General features: G+C 47.1%; 2 protein-coding genes across 3 annotated transcripts in view; both read left to right on the top strand.

Annotated features, from left to right (window-relative positions):
• sptlc2b (serine palmitoyltransferase, long chain base subunit 2b) overlaps positions 1–5,171 on the top strand; it is a 47,270-nt gene extending 42,099 nt beyond the window's left edge. For both annotated transcript variants that reach the window (XM_084314934.1, XM_084314933.1), the window contains exon 12: positions 1,355–5,171. In XM_084314934.1, coding sequence (XP_084171060.1) covers positions 1,355–1,468 — 114 coding nt within the window. In that variant the 3' untranslated portion in view covers positions 1,469–5,171. The remainder of the gene's footprint in view (positions 1–1,354) is intronic.
• A 436-nt stretch (positions 5,172–5,607) lies between these two features.
• ism2b (isthmin 2b) overlaps positions 5,608–19,098 on the top strand; it is a 22,140-nt gene continuing 8,649 nt past the window's right edge. The window contains exons 1-2 of the mRNA XM_084314206.1: positions 5,608–6,329; positions 18,342–18,606. Of these exons, the coding sequence (XP_084170332.1) occupies positions 6,189–6,329; positions 18,342–18,606 (406 nt within the window). The 5' untranslated portion in view covers positions 5,608–6,188. The remainder of the gene's footprint in view (positions 6,330–18,341; positions 18,607–19,098) is intronic.

The raw sequence follows: 19,098 nt of genomic DNA, 5'->3' as shown, positions 1-19,098 counted from the left end.
ATCGACGGCAACAGCGTCAAATTACCGCGTCCATCGCTGGCCACCCACTCCACTCTTTGCACTTGCTTGTTTGGTGCAAAAAGGCCCTTTCCCGTCTCCAATGTTTATCACAGCGAACAAGACCGTTGTAAAAGAGCAAGACGTGATCTGGACCCAGTCTCCGTCTGCTCTCAGCGTTTTGGCGCCAGTTGGAGGGGATAGATAGATAGATACTTTATTCATCCCCTTGGGGAAATTCAGGATATCATTACAGATGGGATTTCTTTTTTTATGTTGCAAGATTTAGATTTGATTCATCTGGTGTGATATAAGAGCATCCTTTTGATGCAATGGATGATAACGGGCGGCTCTCGAATCACTTTCGCTCCGAGCGCTGAGAGTAGACAGCTTTTCTTTTCCCCCAGCAGTCACTCAGTAAGTCAGATCGGCCTGGCTCCTGACTGTCAAGAGTTGATGCAGAGCAGGTGTGTGCGTGTGTGCGTGTGTGTGTGTTAACAAAGGCATCCAATATGTCCTTTATTATAGTAGGACTTGGAAGGGCAGCGCAGTCTCTAAATATTACGGCGCAGGTGGGGGCTTTTATTTGGGCTGGCCTGTCTCCCCAACGACATTCATTCATCTCGCTGAGGAGCACGTCAATAGTCCTTTAATAGTCCATTTAAAGCACATCAGCTTGGCTTTGTTGAAGGCTACAGGGAGCTGCTTTTTCCGTCTTTGGGGGAGAGAGAGAGAAAAAAAGCGCCGCTCACTTCTTGCTCAAGCCGTGGACTCTGAGGAAAAGGTCATAAGGAACGGAGGTAAATCGTTTCCAGGTGTCCCGCTGTGATACAACACTCTCCTGTGGGAAGGAGTTAGAGGAGTTTTCTGTTCGGTTTTCAGGGTTTCCTTTTCTTTTTCAGGGAGCTCTCGGTTTACAGTTTACTCACAGACTCTCATGGTAGTCGAGTAAGTCTACACCTCAGACATGACTGTAAAAAAAAAACAAAGACAGTTCCATCCATAACGGCTTTGACATTTAAATGCCTATATTGTCGTGAACCAGAAAAACGAGGTGGTTTCAGAATTGATCAGGCTAATTGGGACGGCAACCCTTCCGTTTAGTTATCTCTGGGTCAGTGTGACGACGCCACATCTTCTCCCATTGAACCTCAATAGTATAAAATGAATGGCTTGCAATGTGAGGCATTTTGTGGCTGAGGCACACCACGTTTACTGGCAACATTGTGGGCTGAAGCCGTGTGTTACCCGTCACTCCTGTCTCTCTTCAACGTGCTGACGGTGGCTCGCTCACTAATGGTGGCCCTGCTACTTCTGGACTATGTAATGACAATGATCCTCCTTCCTTTTCCCACAGGCGTTGGAGGCCATCAGTGAGGTGGGGGACCTGCTGCAGCTGAAGTACTCCAGACACGTACAAGCCCTGCCTTCTCTGGGATGGATGTCCGAAGAGAGTCTGCTCCAAGACTGAAGTGTCTCTTCCCTCCCTGTCCCAAGATCTCCCGTCCACTCTGGCCCTCCCTGTCCCGTGATCTCCAGTCCACTCTGTCTCATCCTCTGTTCCCTGGTCAACAGAACTCATCCCTGCCACACCTCTTCCATTTGCTCTCCTCTATAGAACTTTTCTTAGAACAGCCATTCCCATTCATTGGTTGTTTTGACTGTCGAACCTCAAAGGTTTCTATGTTTTCGGAGGCTTCAGTGACCGATTTGGGGAAGTGAACAGGATGTGGGGCTTTCCGGGGACCAGCGATCTACAGCACCAGTCTGCTTTAGTTCTGCTCCTGCTGCTGGTCCCATGGTTGCTAAACTTCCACTTTGTTGTCAAAGAAACACAATTCTTTTGGGACGGACTTTGGTGCACCTTAAAATGGCTGACATAGAATGTTTGATCATGTAGTCCAGGAAATCGCCGTCAGTTTGTCACATGGGACTCGGGAGAGTTGATGTGCAACTATGGCAAAGGCATCATTCGGATGAACATTCCAATGGCGGTTGCGATGAACATTCCGACCTTTTGAATCTTGTTTTCTCTCTCCGCACATACACTTATTCCCACGACGACATTAGCTAAATTCTTTGGAAGCCATCTCGTGTGTACAGTACCAGCAATGGAGATTTCTATCCATTCAAGTTCAAGGCCCACTACTTTAAGCCTCTCGGATCGTTCTCTTCCTCCAAACCTGGTCCATGTCACCAGAACAGCGCTTCCCCTCCATCGCTCACACCCAACTCTCCACTCCCCCCAAACAGAGTCACCAGAACCAAACGCCTGCACTGGTCTTCCCTGTGTAAATCGCACACTAGCATTTGTTATCATCTTGTGTGTGTGTGTGATGGATTCTGTGACCTATCCAACGGAATTTTCCATAGCGGGGACAGGGCCAAAAGCAAGTCATCCAAGTCTTAACCCTTTCACTGCCACACGACAGAAGGTTAACCCTTTCTGCGGAGCTAATGATGCTAATGATGGAGCATCGCCGTCGGTTGTGTGATAGTAAAGGGCTAACCTTCTGTATTGTCACAGTGAAAGGGTTAACCGGCTGTCGTGTGGCAGTGAAAGAGTTCGCGTGTCGTTCGTTCTAAGACAGAGTTCCAGCCAGTTGTTTTATGTCCTTCTAACTTATTGTGACTGCATCTTTGTCTGACCTAACGTCACGTCTCATTTCTGTGTGCACACACTGAAGCCCTATGGTCTTATTTGTGCAATAATAATAACAACGACATCATGACGTTTATTTTATACTTAAAACAAGACAAGAGGGAGGTAGATGGAACTTAGTATCATTAGATACCACTAATTGTTTGTACAGGAGGGGAGGGGAAGATATAAGTACATTTATAACAGTTGTTACTACAATGCACACAAGACTACATAAAACATATATGTAAATACTATTTAGCCCAGTTACGCCCTAAAAACCTCAAAGATATTACTTCAAAGGAGCCACACGCACACATGTTCTCCGTAGCTATTTGTCTGAACGCTTTGTTTCCTTCCTAATCAATCTTACTTGAATATAGAGTATAGAATATCGGGTTATTTCCCTATAACCAAAGGATAAATATATATATTATATATTTTCTACTGTTCTCATTGAATGCTACGCATCTTAAGAAGAAACCTATAGGAATAGGGAAAGAGCCCCCTTTAAGCAGAGCAGAGACATAATACGGAATATTTTTTACGGCTTATTTTCTAGAATTTATTTTTCAGCCTTGTTTTACTGTTTACACTTGCACTCGAAACACTTGAGCCCGATGTCTTTAACATTTCTATATGAATATATAACTTAAAGGACAATACCTATGGTTTGGACATGTTGGGGCCCCATGTCATTCTTACCTCGATACCAAAATGAAGTCACGAAATAATTTTGTATAATCTTTTTACCATTACTGTAAAACTGGTAGTTACATTTTTTATTTATTTATTTATTTTTTGTAGTCATCCCATAAGCGTCCAGTGTATCTGAAAATGTGTCTCATGTGTTGCATCATATCTCAGTGGCAAAACTGAGTGACACGCAAAAAAACAACTGACACGCAAGAGGTTAGCGTGGCATTTTAGTCAAACATGAGGATGCCTACGGCAGTGGTGAATGTATGTGACAAATAAACCTCTTGAATCGGCCAAAGAGAAAGAAATAACTACCAAATTTCAGTAATGGTAAAAGATTCGAGGCAAGAATGACTCGGAGCCTACATCTCAGAAACACCAGTGTTGTCCTTTTTAACGTGTGATCTGTGTCTTTTTAGTCTTTTAGTCTTTCACATCTTCACTCAAGTGCTTTGTTGTTCACCAGCGTAGATGTCAATCAAATCACAATGACGCGCTGTCACTCATCTGTACGTATGACGACGTGGCATCCGTGCCCCTCTGATATACAGATGGCTTTATTTATTTAAAAGGCCTGTTGTTTTTGTGTTGCCTGTTTTTTTTCTTCTCAGCTGTATATTATTGTTGTTGCATTTGTACCTATTATCTGAAAGGCAGCTCCAAATGTGTGTTGTAACATTCATGTAACATTTGTATAATTTTGACAGACTACTACTACTACTGCTGCTACACATCTCACTCCAGTGCGAGCACTACTGACAGGCATCGTAAATGCACAGATGATGTAGTGCACTGCTGAAATGTTTTTTTTTATTTTTTTTGGAAATAAGTCCTACTGTTATCATCTGTGATCATCCTACCTAATGGCATTCCAGATGGACCTGCTACCGCCTCTCGCTAGTCCCGTATTCTGCATCAGCCACAGAAAGACGGGTCATCTCGTGTGTATGACACACATCATTGTGAAGCATCCATTTTGTCATGTGTTGTCTGTTATATCACTTGGCGTTGTGTGAATTTGAATTATTATTCATCGGGCCACATCCATGTAGCCAGTGTGGGGAACACCCTGGCGCTGTGACCATTCCTATAAAACGCTCATAATGTGACCACACTGAACACTTTGAGTGACGTTTTTATTTTCTTACTAATGTTTATTTTGTTTTATTTGGCGTATAATGTATGACGGCATTCAGCATCAGTTTAAATGTCCATTAATCAGGCGTTGTTTTGATGACATTGCATTAGAGTCTTTTAAAAAAGGACGAGTCATTCCGAAAGTGCTTATCGTCTGTCCTCTTTTACAGAAATGGGACTTTAAATAACATTTGAGTGATAAAGAGTTAATGGTATGACATGTAAAAAAAAATCATCCAAATTAATCTGGGTCTCTAGAGACTTGTATGTTTAAAACCTCAGTTTCTCCTTCCTTGCAGACTTGCAACATGACCATTTATCTCAGGAAGGCTGCCAGTGCTGGCTTGAAACATTAACGGTTCAAACAAGATGGAAGATGGTTGAAATGTACACAAAAACGCATCTAGAAATCCTGGATAGATGACTTTGGAAATGTACATTGAACCACTAAAGAGCTCTTGGGGCTTAAAAGTGACTTTATTCAACCTGCCACACAAAATCATGTCTGTGAACATACCTACAGTGACTGTATATATAGGAAAGTTCCTTATCAGTTCCTTTTTTTTGCCCTTGGCAAGTTCAATGTATTTGGGTTGAAGATAAAACCACTGGAAGGTTTTTGTTTTTTAAGCCACGATGTATGTTGACCATGCTGTAGGAAACAGTGCTGCAGAGATTAAATCGGTCTTTCTTTGTATCAAGTTCTGGAATGGCTGTTTATTTACCCTGGCATCACATGCACTCACCCACACACTCCAGTGCACAAGCACAACAGTCAAAACTAAAAAGTCAATAATTGAACATTCACAAAAAAGGTAACATGTGTCTTTATTTTGTATCTATATAAAACTATTAACAAAACCGATTACTCACTGATGTGAGTAATGGGTGTGTGGGAGCAATCCAACATTACTGCTGCAAGTTACACCAATACTTAAATATACTCCAGTTCAAAATTAATCTGAAATGCTTGTATTTTTTAATACCCCTTGGGGGGGGGACAAGAAGCTCAGCAGATCCCCCACCCCCTCTCGTGCTGCTGTGAGCAGCGAGCATCCCACCCTCCTCTACTCCTGAGCGCAGGAACCGCGGACAACTTTTGAAGACGTGCGTAAAAGGCGATGCTTCTCCGAACCCGAGTGGCGACAGACACATGAAGAACAGCCTACACACTACTACAGAACCTGCGTGGATGAACGATTTCATCTGGATAATGGATTAAACACGTCAGAGATCAAAATAAAATAAAACTCACAGGCTGCTATGAACTCCAGATGTCAATGTATTGGAAGAAAAACACCCACCCACGACGGAATGACTCAAGTTTTTTTTTAAGTAGTTGAATACGCGCGCACCGGTGCGGACGGGGAGCTTTTGCGTGGGTATTTAGGGTTTTCGGTACTTAAAGCTGTTCTTGTCTGGTTTTATGGGGAAGCTAGACGTTGACCTAGACTCGCCATACGGACAGACAGCCGCTGCAGCGAGAGATATGGAGAGATATGGACCATAGCGCGCTGGATACCGTTGGACACTATCGCGCATCTCCATAAAGTGCCAGACTTCCAAGCTGCCCAGAGAGAGGACACAATTATAGACAAGCCGACGAAGAACAGGGAATATCGGTCCTCGTAAAAGAAAAAAATAATATAGAGATAATAGTTGGGAGAAACACACCGAAGTACTTTCAAAAGACGTTTCAAAAGGAATCATTTCAATGGAGAAGATGCGGCAAGTCGGAGGGAGATTTCAGATGCTGATGATGATTTGTCTAATACTTTTCGTTAGTTTAGTGACGGGGTTTCCCACCAGACACAAGAATGTTGCCCATAAGCTCCATAACGGCGTGCCATTAGAGGTAAGACGTGTTTATTTTCCCACTCAGAGCCTGGCTGTTTGACGTTTACCAATTCTGTAGATGTGCAACACGTTTTTAGAATTGATGGCGGGTCACACCTGTGGCTGATGAATTGCGATCTCCCTCAGAAATGTATTAATATACTCACTGTCTAATAGCCTGATTGATAATGATAACACATTGGTTATTGGCACTTTGACAACTCTCTTGTTCAATTCATATTGACTTCCTGGTTAAATAAAGGTTAAAAAAATATATATATATATTGTGCTTTCAACCTGCCATTGAGTGCTATAGGTTATTTATAACCAGTAATTAGTCCACTTACATCACATTTTATTATGAGTATTTAAAATGGCAAAACATGATTAATTGTTGAACAAGATGCAATGTGTGTTAGTGTTTTACAAAGTCAATAGCCTATCTTCTTTTTTTTGTCTGTGATCACGAGCCTATTTGGTCTGTCATTCAAATTAAATCATTTTCCATTTGGATTTTCTCCCAGAGTGTGTCTGCTCAGCTGATTCCATTGTTCTCTCCATGTATAGTAAAGTGTCTGACGAGGTTAGGCAGGACATGGGCATAGCTTTACATTCTCCTCTGCATCACCAATAATAAATTCAAAGGCACACACATCCTGTGTGTGCGCGCACATTTGTGTGTGTGTGTGCGTGTGTGTGTCAGTGTGTGTGTGTGTGTGTGTGTGTGTGTGTGTGTGTGTGTGTGTGTGTGTGTGTGTGTGTGTGTCGTGTATCCAAGAGAGTTTGTGTTGGTTGCACATGTACATATTTGGATATCAAAGTCGATCGCTGTATCAAACGTGTGTGTGTGTGTGTGTGTGTGTGTGTGTGTGTGTGTGTGTGTGTGTGTGTGTGTGTGTGTGTGTGTGTGTGTGTGTGGAGAGGGGTCTCTGGTATTTTTTGCCTTTGAACTTTCCCTCTTGTGTGGGCTCCTAGGGATGCCCTGCTGATGCTCTTGTCAAAGAGACGACACACACAAATATAGACCGAGAGAGAGAGAGAGACAGAGAGAGAGAGAGAGAGAGAGAGAGAGAGAGAGAGAGAGAGAGAATGAATGAATGAGAGGGAGGGGAGTAGAGTGAACATGATGTGGCATTTACGACTGCATTTCACACTCCAAAAGGGTGTAGTGGTGACTGAGCACCTTTGAATGTGACCTGGCGGATGCTGGGGGGGGGGGGGGGGGGGGGGGTGTATGGAGGAGAGGAGGAAAAGGGAAGGTGGAGCGGAGCCGAGGGCTTGTCGTACTACAGTACAGTAGAGAACTGCAGTAACGAGAGGCTTATGTAACCCGGGGTAAGGCGAACCCTCCGCGCTCTCACGCCGGAGCTTGGGGTGGGGGGTGGGGGGGGGGGTCAAGGGTCACTCTTCTGATTGTTTATGCTGGCCCTTTTCTGTGTTAATGTGGAATTTCCTGTTTTTAGTCTTCCCCTTCGTTGTAGAGGAAGGGGGGGTGTTGGGAGTGTGCGTGGCCTCTTTTCCCAAATATTGAGACCTGTTTACCATGTCTGTTTTCTATACCCCCACCTCTCCATCCCTGATTCCATCGAGGCGGCCTGCATTTTGTTTTCCCTATCTTTTTTTCCCCCTTTCATTTTCAAATAGGGGGCGGGGCGATCATCAAAGGGGGCCCATAGTTTATTGTTCTTCTGTAATGGCTTGGAAACGGCCAAGTGCAGAGGCCTTTGATATCCGTGGCCGCATAAATCAGGGCCTGCCACCCCGCCTGCCTCCGCCCCACCACCACCACCACCACCACCACCACCACCACCCCACCCCACTTCCATACAGTCCTCCGACCTCCTCTCCCATCCCAATGTGTGTCACCGCAACCAGCAACAGGAACCAGTGTCTTCCAGTCAGTCAACCCCAACACAGGACTGGAGGACAGTGGGCTTTGTTTTACATGCGGGGGGGGGGGGGGGGGTCGACTGGGACTCTCAGTGTTTGTGTGAAGTAGATAGACAGTTTCCAGGTCAAGCCAAGCCAAGCCAAGCTAACTTAGCTAAGCCCACTTCTCCCCCGACTGCATCAAGCCTCCATAGTGACCATGTTAAAGCTGCATCAAGCCTCCATAGTGACCATGTTAAAGCTGCATCAAGCCTCCATAGTGACCATGTTAAAGCTGCATCAAGCCTCCATAGTGACCATGTTAAAGCTGCATCAAGCCTCCATAGTGACCATGTTAAAGCTGCATCAAGCCTCCATAGTGACCATGTTAAAGCTGCAGTATAGCCTCCATAGTGACCATGTTAAAGCTGCATCAAGCCTCCATAGTGACCATGTTAAAGCTGCATCAAGCCTCCATAATGACCATGTTAAAGCTGCAGTATAGCCTCCATAGTGACCATGTTAAAGCTGCAGTATAGCCTCCATAGTGACCATGTTAAAGCTGCATCAAGCCTCCATAGTGACCATGTTAAAGCTGCATCAAGCCTCCATAGTGACCATGTTAAAGCTGCAGTATAGCCTCCATAGTGACCATGTTAAAGCTGCATCAAGCCTCCATAGTGACCATGTTAAAGCTGCATCAAGCCTCCATAATGACCATGTTAAAGCTGCATCAAGCCTCCATAGTGACCATGTTAAAGCTGCATCAAGCCTCCATAATGACCATGTTAAAGCTGCATCAAGCCTCCATAGTGACCATGTTAAAGCTGCATCAAGCCTCCATAATGACCATGTTAAAGCTGCATCAAGCCTCCATAGTGACCATGTTAAAGCTGCATCAAGCCTCCATAGTGACCATGTTAAAGCTGCAGTATAGAAGCCTCCATAGTGACCATGTTAAAGCTGCATCAAGCCTCCATAGTGACCATGTTAAAGCTGCATCAAGCCTCCATAGTGACCATGTTAAAGCTGCAGTATAGCCTCCATAGTGACCATGTTAAAGCTGCATCAAGCCTCCATAATGACCATGTTAAAGCTGCATCAAGCCTCCATAGTGACCATGTTAAAGCTGCATCAAGCCTCCATAGTGACCATGTTAAAGCTGCAGTATAGAAGCCTCCATAGTGACCATGTTAAAGCTGCATCAAGCCTCCATAGTGACCATGTTAAAGCTGCATCAAGCCTCCATAGTGACCATGTTAAAGCTGCAGTATAGAAGCCTCCATAGTGACCATGTTAAAGCTGCATCAAGCCTCCATAGTGACCATGTTAAAGCTGCATCAAGCCTCCATAATGACCATGTTAAAGCTGCATCAAGCCTCCATAATGACCATGTTAAAGCTGCATCAAGCCTCCATAGTGACCATGTTAAAGCTGCATCAAGCCTCCATAGTGACCATGTTAAAGCTGCATCAAGCCTCCATAGTGACCATGTTAAAGCTGCAGTATAGCCTCCATAGTGACCATGTTAAAGCTGCAGTATAGCCTCCATAGTGACCATGTTAAAGCTGCATCAAGCCTCCATAGTGACCATGTTAAAGCTGCATCAAGCCTCCATAGTGACCATGTTAAAGCTGCATCAAGCCTCCATAGTGACCATGTTAAAGCTGCATCAAGCCTCCATAGTGACCATGTTAAAGCTGCATCAAGCCTCCATAGTGACCATGTTAAAGCTGCATCAAGCCTCCATAGTGACCATGTTAAAGCTGCATCAAGCCTCCATAGTGACCATGTTAAAGCTGCATCAAGCCTCCATAGTGACCATGTTAAAGCTGCAGTATAGCCTCCATAGTGACCATGTTAAAGCTGCATCAGGCCTCCATAGTGACCATGTTAAAGCTGCATCAGGCCTCCATAGTGACCATGTTAAAGCTGCAGTATAGCCTCCATAGTGACCATGTTAAAGCTGCAGTATAGGCAACTTCGAAGAAATGAGCGAGAGTGAGTTTACCAGCCCAGCAGAAATAGAGCGAACTCTGCATCACTTTTAAAGCCCATGCACGCGCAACAAAGGTGTTCCATATAGACTCCCAGAGGCACCAGCAGCTTTAACCCTTTCACTACCACACTACAGAAGGTTAACCTTTCACTAACCGTCTGTATAGTGTGGTAGTGAATTTAGGGTTAACCTTCTGTAGTGTGGTAGTGAAAGGGTTAACCATTTGGTAGTGTGGCAGTGAAAGGGTTAAGCTGTATAAAATAAATCCCAGCCTCTGATCAGCAGGTGTTTTTGCACATGGTCTTAGTTTCAACCCCCGGGAACGCCAGGGAACACCAGGGAACACCAGGGAACACCAGAGAACACCAGGGAACACCAGGGAACGCCAGGGAACACCAGGGAACACCAGGGAACACCAGAGAACACCAGGGGGAACACCAGGGAACACCAGGGAACACCAGGGAACACCAGGGAACGCCAGGGAACGCCAGGGAACGCCAGGGAACACCAGGGAACACCAGGGAACACCAGGGAACACCAGGGAACACCAGGGAACACCAGGGGGAACACCAGGGAACACCAGGGAACACCAGGGAACGCCAGGGAACACCAGGGAACACCAGGGAACACCAGGGAACACCAGGGGACACCAGGGAACACCAGGGAACACCAGGGGGAACACCAGGGAACACCAGGGAACACCAGGGAACACCAGGGAACACCAGGGGACACCAGGGAACACCAGGGAACACCAGGGAACACCAGGGGACACCAGGGAACACCAGGGAACACCAGGGGCAGTGGTGTTCCTGGGGATGGATGGGAAAACGAACTATTCACCAACTAAAACCACAACTCCTTGTCAAAAAAGGTACACACAATTAGCAAAACCACCTGCCGATCAGAGGCTGGGAAATATTTGTAATTCTTTTGGAAGATGCGCTTACGGTATTCTCCAGAGTCCAGAGACAAGAGGATAGATACCAATTTCTTCTCTGTGCATTCAGTAGAAAGCTATCCAGCTGTAAGCTAGCCTATATGTTGGCCAAAAACACCTTTCCCGTAGTTTTAAGCTAGGCTAGCCGCTACTCATCTGCTTCCACGGTTTGTGCTAAACTAGGCTAGCTTGCCGCAGGATAGCTTTCTAATGAACGCACAATGAGGAAAACGGTATCTATCTTTCTGACTCTGGAGAAGATGGTAAGCGTATTTCCCATATTATTGCCGTATTCATGTAAAGCTGCCGGTGCCTCTGGGAGTCTGTGGAAAACCTTTGTTGTGCGGGCATGGGCTTCGTAAAGTGATGCAGATCTCGCTCTATTTCTGCCGGGCAGGTAAACTCACTCTTGCTTTAATTTCTTGGCTCTAAGACCTTTCACCACGCACTACCAAAATGGCTAACCCTTTCACCGCGACAATACACAGAAGGTTAACCCGACCGTCGACCGTCGGTTGTGTGATAGTAAAGGGTTAACCTTCTGTCGTGTGGCAGTGAAAGGGTTAAGACCACTCCACATGCCATCAGCCGACGAGCCTTTGATCAGCGGAGCTCCTCCACTTGAGAGAAAGAGAGAGAGAGAAAGATCAGAGAGAACGAGGGGGAGGATGAGGAGGAGGAGGAGGAGGAGAGTGATATACAGGACGACTGAATACGGGATCCAGATGTGTAAAGAGACGAGATGAGGAGGGCGTGAAAGTATGCAGCCTCTTTCATGACTCGGGTCTTGGTCGTATCTCTCTCTCTGTGTGTGTGTGTGTGTGTGTGTGTGTGTGTGTGTGTGTGTGTGTGTGTGTGTGTGTGTGTGTGTGTGTGTGTGTGTGTGTGTGTGTGTGTGTGTGTGTGTGTGTGTGTGTGTGTGTGTGTGTGTGTGTGTGTGTGTGTGTGTGTGTGTGTGTGTGTGTGTGTGTGTGTGTGTGTGTGTGTGTGTGTGTGTGTGTGTGTGTGTGTGTGTGTGTGTGTGTGTGTGTGTGTGTGTGTGTGTGTGTGTGTGTGTGTGTGTGTGTGTGTGTGTGTGTGTGTGTGTGTGTGTGTGTGTGTGTGTGTGTGTGTGTGTGTGTGTGTGTGTGTGTGTGTGTGTGTGTGTGTGTGTGTGTGTGTGTGTGTGTGTGTGTGTGTGTGTGTGTGTGTGTGTGTGTGTGTGTGTGTGTGTGTGTGTGTGTGTGTGTGTGTGTGTGTGTGTGTGTGTGTGTGTGTGTGTGTGTGTGTGTGTGTGTGTGTGTGTGTGTGTGTGTGTGTGTGTGTGTGTGTGTGTGTGTGTGTGTGTGTGTGTGTGTGTGTGTGTGTGTGTGTGTGTGTGTGTGTGTGTGTGTGTGTGTGTGTGTGTGTGTGTGTGTGTGTGTGTGTGTGTGTGTGTGTGTGTGTGTGTGTGTGTGTGTGTGTGTGTGTGTGTGTGTGTGTGTGTGTGTGTGTGTGTGTGTGTGTGTGTGTGTGTGTGTGTGTGTGTGTGTGTGTGTGTGTGTGTGTGTGTGTGTGTGTGTGTGTGTGTGTGTGTGTGTGTGTGTGTGTGTGTGTGTGTGTGTGTGTGTGTGTGTGTGTGTGTGTGTGTGTGTGTGTGTGTGTGTGTGTGTGTGTGTGTGTGTGTGTGTGTGTGTGTGTGTGTGTGTGTGTGTGTGTGTGTGTGTGTGTGTGTGTGTGTGTGTGTGTGTGTGTGTGTGTGTGTGTGTGTGTGTGTGTGTGTGTGTGTGTGTGTGTGTGTGTGTGTGTGTGTGTGCGGCGCGTGCGTGCGTGCGTGCGTGTGTGTGTGGTATATATGTGGTGTGTGTGGGTGTGCGCGTGCATGTGCTGACTACTCCCCACACTTCGGAGGAGGCGCTGAATAGGACTACGAGGTAGATGCAGGACCGGCCCATATATCACATCACAGCCAGAATCTAGGAGAGAATGACACCTAACTTCCATGAAGTCTGTGGCACCTTGCCCGCAACACATGCTCAAAGGCAGCCCTGACCTCACCTCAAATAATCTTTGACAACATTCATCTTCTCCTGCATCTTCCTCCTAGGTCAAGAACTCTTTGTGTAAGATGAAACTAAAACCACTCCAATAAGCTTTCATTTCATGTTAAAGGAAAATGGCAACATTATGGAAAATTCACTTACTGTCTTCTCCAGAGTCAGACAAAATGATATATACCAGTTTCCTCCGTTCAGTAGAAAGTTATCCAGCTGAACGCTAGCCTAGCTTAGCACAATGAATGGAAGCGGACAGTCCGGTTATTCTAGGCGTTGGTCAACTAACACCTCTCCTGGAGTTTAAGCGAGGTTATTGGTACTGTCCGCTTCCATTCATTCTGCTAAGCTAGGCTAGTGTTCAGCTGGATAGCTTTCTATTGAACGCACGGCGAGGAAACTGGTATCTATCTTATTGTTTCAATCTGGAGAAGACGGTAAGTGGATTCCCTATAATGTTGGAGTGTTCCTTTAAGTGTGGTGGAATTGCACTGAACATTGAGGTCATTGCCATGTTGTGGCAGGAAGGTTGTGGATGGCAGTGGTCCTGCGTGGTGTTGGGTCTACGGGTATAGAGGGGAGGGGGGTTCCAAGAATTCCCGTTTGAGCGTTCTGGAGGTGTCATGGGCCTAAACTGATCTGTGATGAGATGTCCCTCCTTGATAACTTCAATGACATACCCACGCTCTGCACTGACCAACCAACCCTCTTATATCTAAACCAGGTTCCTATGTATGTACTCTAACCCTACGCTGTGTGGCACAAGGGATGATAACATCATAGCATGTCCTGTGTGTCGGTAAACAAGTTGGTAAATGAGTGGTCTTCTGTGGTAAAAACACAGGAATGGGAACAAGCAGCAACCCCTCGCAATATCTATGGGAAATTGTTAGTTTTGTGACAAAAATCATGAAACTGTCAAATTCCTGGAGGCGCTGCCCTCTCCCCAGATACTTCTCATTATGTTTGACAGGTTTCCTCTCTAAATAGCCACTACATGTTCACATAATTGGACCCGACCAACCAGATGACTTCTTTTTTTATGGGACAATCGCAGTCAGCCAGTGAAAAGTACGGCCTGTCCTGGGGCCTGTCTGTAACTACGGCTTGTCCTGGGGCCACTGTAACTACGGCCTGTCCTGGGGCCCCCGTAACTACGGCCTGTCCTGGGGCCACTATAACTATGGCCTGTCCTGGGGCCTGTCCGTAACTACGGCCTGTCCTGGGGCCACTATAACTATGGCCTGTCCTGGGGCCTGTCCGTAACTACGGCCTGTCCTGGGGCCTGTCCGTAACTACGGCCTGTCCTGGGCCCCCCGTAACTACGGCCTGTCCTGGGGCCCCCGTAACTACGGCCTGTCCTGGGGCCCCCGTAACTACGGCCTGTCCTGGGGCCTGTCCATAACTACGGCCTGTCCTGGGGCCCCCGTAACTACGGCCTGTCCTGGGGCCCCTGTAACTACAGCCTGTCCTGGGGCCCCTGTAACTACGGCCTGTCCTGGGGCCTGTCCGTAACTACGGCCTGTCCTGGGGCCACTATAACTATGGCCTGTCCTGGGGCCCCCGTAACTACGGCCTGTCCTGGGGCCCCTGTAACTACGGCCTGTCCTGGGGCCTGTCCGTAACTACGGCCTGTCCTGGGGCCACTATAACTATGGCCTGTCCTGGGGCCCCCGTAACTACGGCCTGTCCTGGGGCCCCTGTAACTACAGCCTGTCCTGGGGCCCCTGTAACTACGGCCTGTCCTGGGGCCCCTGTAACTACGGCCTGTCCTGGGGCCCCTGTAACTACAGCCTGTCCTGGGGCCCCTGTAACTACGGCCTGTCCTGGGGCCTGTCCGTAACTACGGCCTGTCCTGGGGCCTGTCCGTAACTACGGCCTGTCCTGGGGCCTGTCCGTAACTATGGCCTGTCCTGGGGCCCCCGTAACTACGGCCTGTCCTGGGGCCCCCGTAACTACTTCTTCGGCTCAGCTTCTTCCCCCAGGCCATCAGAGCCTTGAACACTGAACTTTCCACACACAAGCACACATGAGCACACACACAACACACACACTGTACACGCTCACACACTAGCAGCCACTTTAACATGAGCAAGCACACACACTCATGCTGCACACGCTCACACTTATGGTCACTTTACAAAAGGAAAGGTCACTTTAAGAATAGTATAGTATAACTTGAGATTGTATAATATAGCATTGTATAGCAGTGTACATAAAGACCCAGTGCCTCATCCGTAGCTAACAGTGTATTGCACTATCACAGGACCTAGCATGTCCTACCATGCTCTGTAAAAACTCATGTACATATACCGATATGCCCTACTTTGATTACTTATATTATTGCACAATGTCGTTCTATTGGATTCTTATTATATTATTATTATTGTATTATGCACATCGTTGCGGGCAAGACCCCCCGCATTGTATACTTGTATGCCGTGACAAATAAAACTCTTGACTTGACTTGACTTGACTTGACTACAGCCTGTCCTGGGGCCCCCGTAACTACGATTCCTCAACCGTTTTTCACCTCCGAAACATCACTAAACTCCGCCCCTCACTCACCCTGGCAGATTCCGAGAAACTCGTCCATGCTTTTGTTTCCTCCAGGCTGGACTATTGCAATGCACTCCTCATCGGGATCCCTAGTAAAAGCATTAAAAAACTGCAAACCATCCAGAATGTCGCTGCTAGGATCCTGATGAGGGTGCGCAAATATGATCACATCACCCCCACCCTCAGATCCCTTCACTGGCTCCCCGTGGAACACAGAATTGAGTACAAGGTGTCCCTCCTCACTCACCAGTGCGTACACGGTGGTGCCCCTGCCTATCTCAAGGAACTCCTCACCCCCCAGTCCTCCTCACGTTCCCTCCGCTCCGGCACAGCCTACCTCCTCAAAGCCCCCAGGACTAAGCTGCACACCATGGGCGATCGCGCCTTCTGCTCTGCCGCACCCAGACTTTGGAATGCTCTCCCCATCCACCTGAGAGCACCACAATCCGTCGAGGCTTTTAAAAGGGGCCTAAAAACATTTCTTTTTAACAAGGCTTTTGCCTGAATTTTCTTTTACTTTTATTTTTACTTCTATTCATTTTATTATTCATTTTATTTTATTTTACTCTTAGGTTCTTCCATTTTACTGGTTGTTAGTCTTTTTAATTGTTTTTATTCACTTTAAATTGTTTTATTCATTTAACTTTTGTCTATATCTCCTGTAGCACTCTGAGATTCTCACGAATATAAAGTGCGGTACAAATTGAATCCATTATTATTATTATTATTATTATTATCTTCCAGCCCCCTTTTTTCCGCCCCCCCCCCAAATCCTCTATTGTGTTCCACGGCACCACACTGCAGACCGCAAATTGGCTTAGGTCTAGTCCCCCCAAGGTCTAGTCCCCCCGAGCTCCAGTCCCCCAGAGGTCCCAGTCCCCCCGAGCTCCAGTCCCCCAGAGGTCCAGTCCTCCCGAGGTCCAGTCCCCCCAAGGTCCCAGTCCCCCCAAGGTCCAGTCCCCCCAAGGTCCCAGTCCCCCCAAGGTCCAGTCCCCCCAAGGTCCAGTCCCCCCAAGGTCCAGTCCCCCCAAGGTCCAGTCCTCCCGAGGTCCAGTCCCCCCAAGGTCCAGTCCCCCCAAGGTCCAGTCCCCCCAGAGGTCCAGTCCTCCCGAGGTCCAGTCCCCCCAAGGTCCAGTCCCCCCAAGGTCCAGTCCCCCCAAGGTCCAGTCCTCCCGAGGTCCAGTCCCCCCAAGGTCCAGTCCCCCCAAGGTCCAGTCCACCCAAGGTCTAGTCCTCCAGAGGTCCAGTCCTCCCGAGGTCCAGTCCCCCCAAGGTCCAGTCCCCCCAAGGTCCAGTCCACCCAAGGTCCAGTCCTCCCGAGGTCCAGTCCCCCCAAGGTCCCAGTCCCCCCAAGGTCCAGTCCCCCCAAGGTCAAGTCCCCCCAAGGTCCCAGTCCTGTCATACGTTTGGGCCATTTTGTTTTGGTACAGAGGAGAGGATATGGCACCGGCATGGTGATTGGCAGACGAGAGACAGGGGTCGCCCCGACAGTGAGCACGAAATAGACACACGTCCGTTTCAATGAACCACCTTGAACCACCATACTCAGTCTCTCAGTCTCTCAGTCTAGATAGAAGCAAAGGATTGTATATCTGAACATGAATTATTTAGTTAGGATTAGGGATGTCCGATATTATCGGCCTACCGATATTATCGGCCGATATTGGCATTAAAATGTGATATCGGAAATTATCGGTATCGGTTTAATTTTTTTTAATTTCTTTTTTAAATGTAACCTTTATTTACCCAGGCAAACAAGTAAGAACAAATTCTGATTTTATTTATTGTCAAAAGTATGCATAATGTTGTGTTAATTCCACAACAAGAGATATGTAATGTTAATTACCTGAAATTATTCCGTTTTTTGGAGGGATAAACCCTGCATATATCGGTATCGGTTGATATCGGTATAGGAAATTAAGAGTTGGACAATATCGGTATATCGGTATCGGTAAAAATGCCAATATCGAACATCCCTAGTTAGGATTAATCAGTTATAAATTGACTCCATTGGCTAACATAGCTCTAGTGGTGGTCCGTCTGAGGACCTGACAGAGACCTGCAAGGGGTACAGCGGGACTGGCTGGTGGTGTCCGAGACACGGCAGCTTCAGACGCACTCTGTCAGCCTCAGGGGTCCCACGCCTCCCAGGCCCTCTCATTAAAACTAAAAGAGAAGCTTTTCTGGCAACAGGCTCCTCTTTGTCCAAAGGCCTGGATGCCACGGCTGTTGTGGGAAGAAGAGAGAAAAAAAATAGGAAAGAATGTAGAGAGGTTGGTTGGTTGGTTGGTTGGTTGGTTGGTTGGTTGATTGGGTGGTTGGTTGGTTGCTTGCTTGCTTGCTTCCTGCTTCAGGGCTTTCTGAAGCGATGACTGTGTGACATGGTGGATATGTTCACGGTCTTCCCAGGAAAAGTACTTCCCAGTTAAACCGTTTATGAAAACAGCAGCAGATAATTTCAGTCATTACTCGCCGCTATGTGTTGTGAATAGTTTTCACAACGATTGTCTGTTGTGGTCCAGATTGTGACCTTTCACTGTGAACAGCCTTTTTAAGATGAGTGGAATGTACAAAAAAAGATTTTAACTACACAGTGAATATGGATGAAAATAAAAACCCATATAATCCTTGTTACGTCTCTCCATTTTCAATCAGGCTCATGGGCAGGCGCCTCACAGTAGCGGGAGCCACCATGCCTCCGAGGCCCTCCTCGAGCAGCACAACCAGGTCCAGAGCCTCCTGCCGGAGCCACACAGCCACCAGAGGAGACGGTCCCACACCCAGCACCACTCTGTGGGGGTCCTGCCCCTGCCCCAGCCACAGCCCGAGGAGGAGACCAAGCCCTTTGTCCTGGACCTGAAGAACTTTCCTGACCTGGCCAATGCTGACATCAACTCGCAGAACCCCAACATACAGGTTGGTGGAGTTGGGGAAATACCTATAACTCAAACTCTCACCTTTTCACTGCTGATTCTGATTCCCAAGTGCCGGGGCGACACCAAGTACAGATCCGATCCATAGACCTCTCACTCTCTATGAGAAAATGTATTATTAAATTATCTCCCCTCGTTTTGTCTGTGGTTCACACAGGCACTTTACCTTCAATGAAGTCTTCCAATATAAATTTCTCTCTTTTGACTTTGAATGTCAAGGAGGCCCTTTATTCATTCCGACACAGGTTCCCCGACATCACCAACTTCTGTGCATTCTTGTAGTGAGGGCATAACAAAACTGCAACTTACGCTCATTCAGTGTTAGAAATAATGGCTCTTGAAAATAAACAAAACATATATTCCCTCTGTAAAACCCGCTTTTACCTCTCATCCCAAAATGACTAGAAAATAACTGGAAAGGAAAATACTATTTACGAATACACCAGAGGCGGTGCTTTTAGCACGGAACATTCCGTTAT

This window comes from Notolepis coatsorum (genome assembly GCF_963971535.1).
Source record: "Notolepis coatsorum genome assembly, chromosome: 5".
In the NCBI taxonomy this organism is placed as follows: Eukaryota; Metazoa; Chordata; class Actinopteri; order Aulopiformes; family Paralepididae; genus Notolepis; species Notolepis coatsorum.
This window is presented reverse-complemented; position numbering and strand designations above follow the sequence as displayed.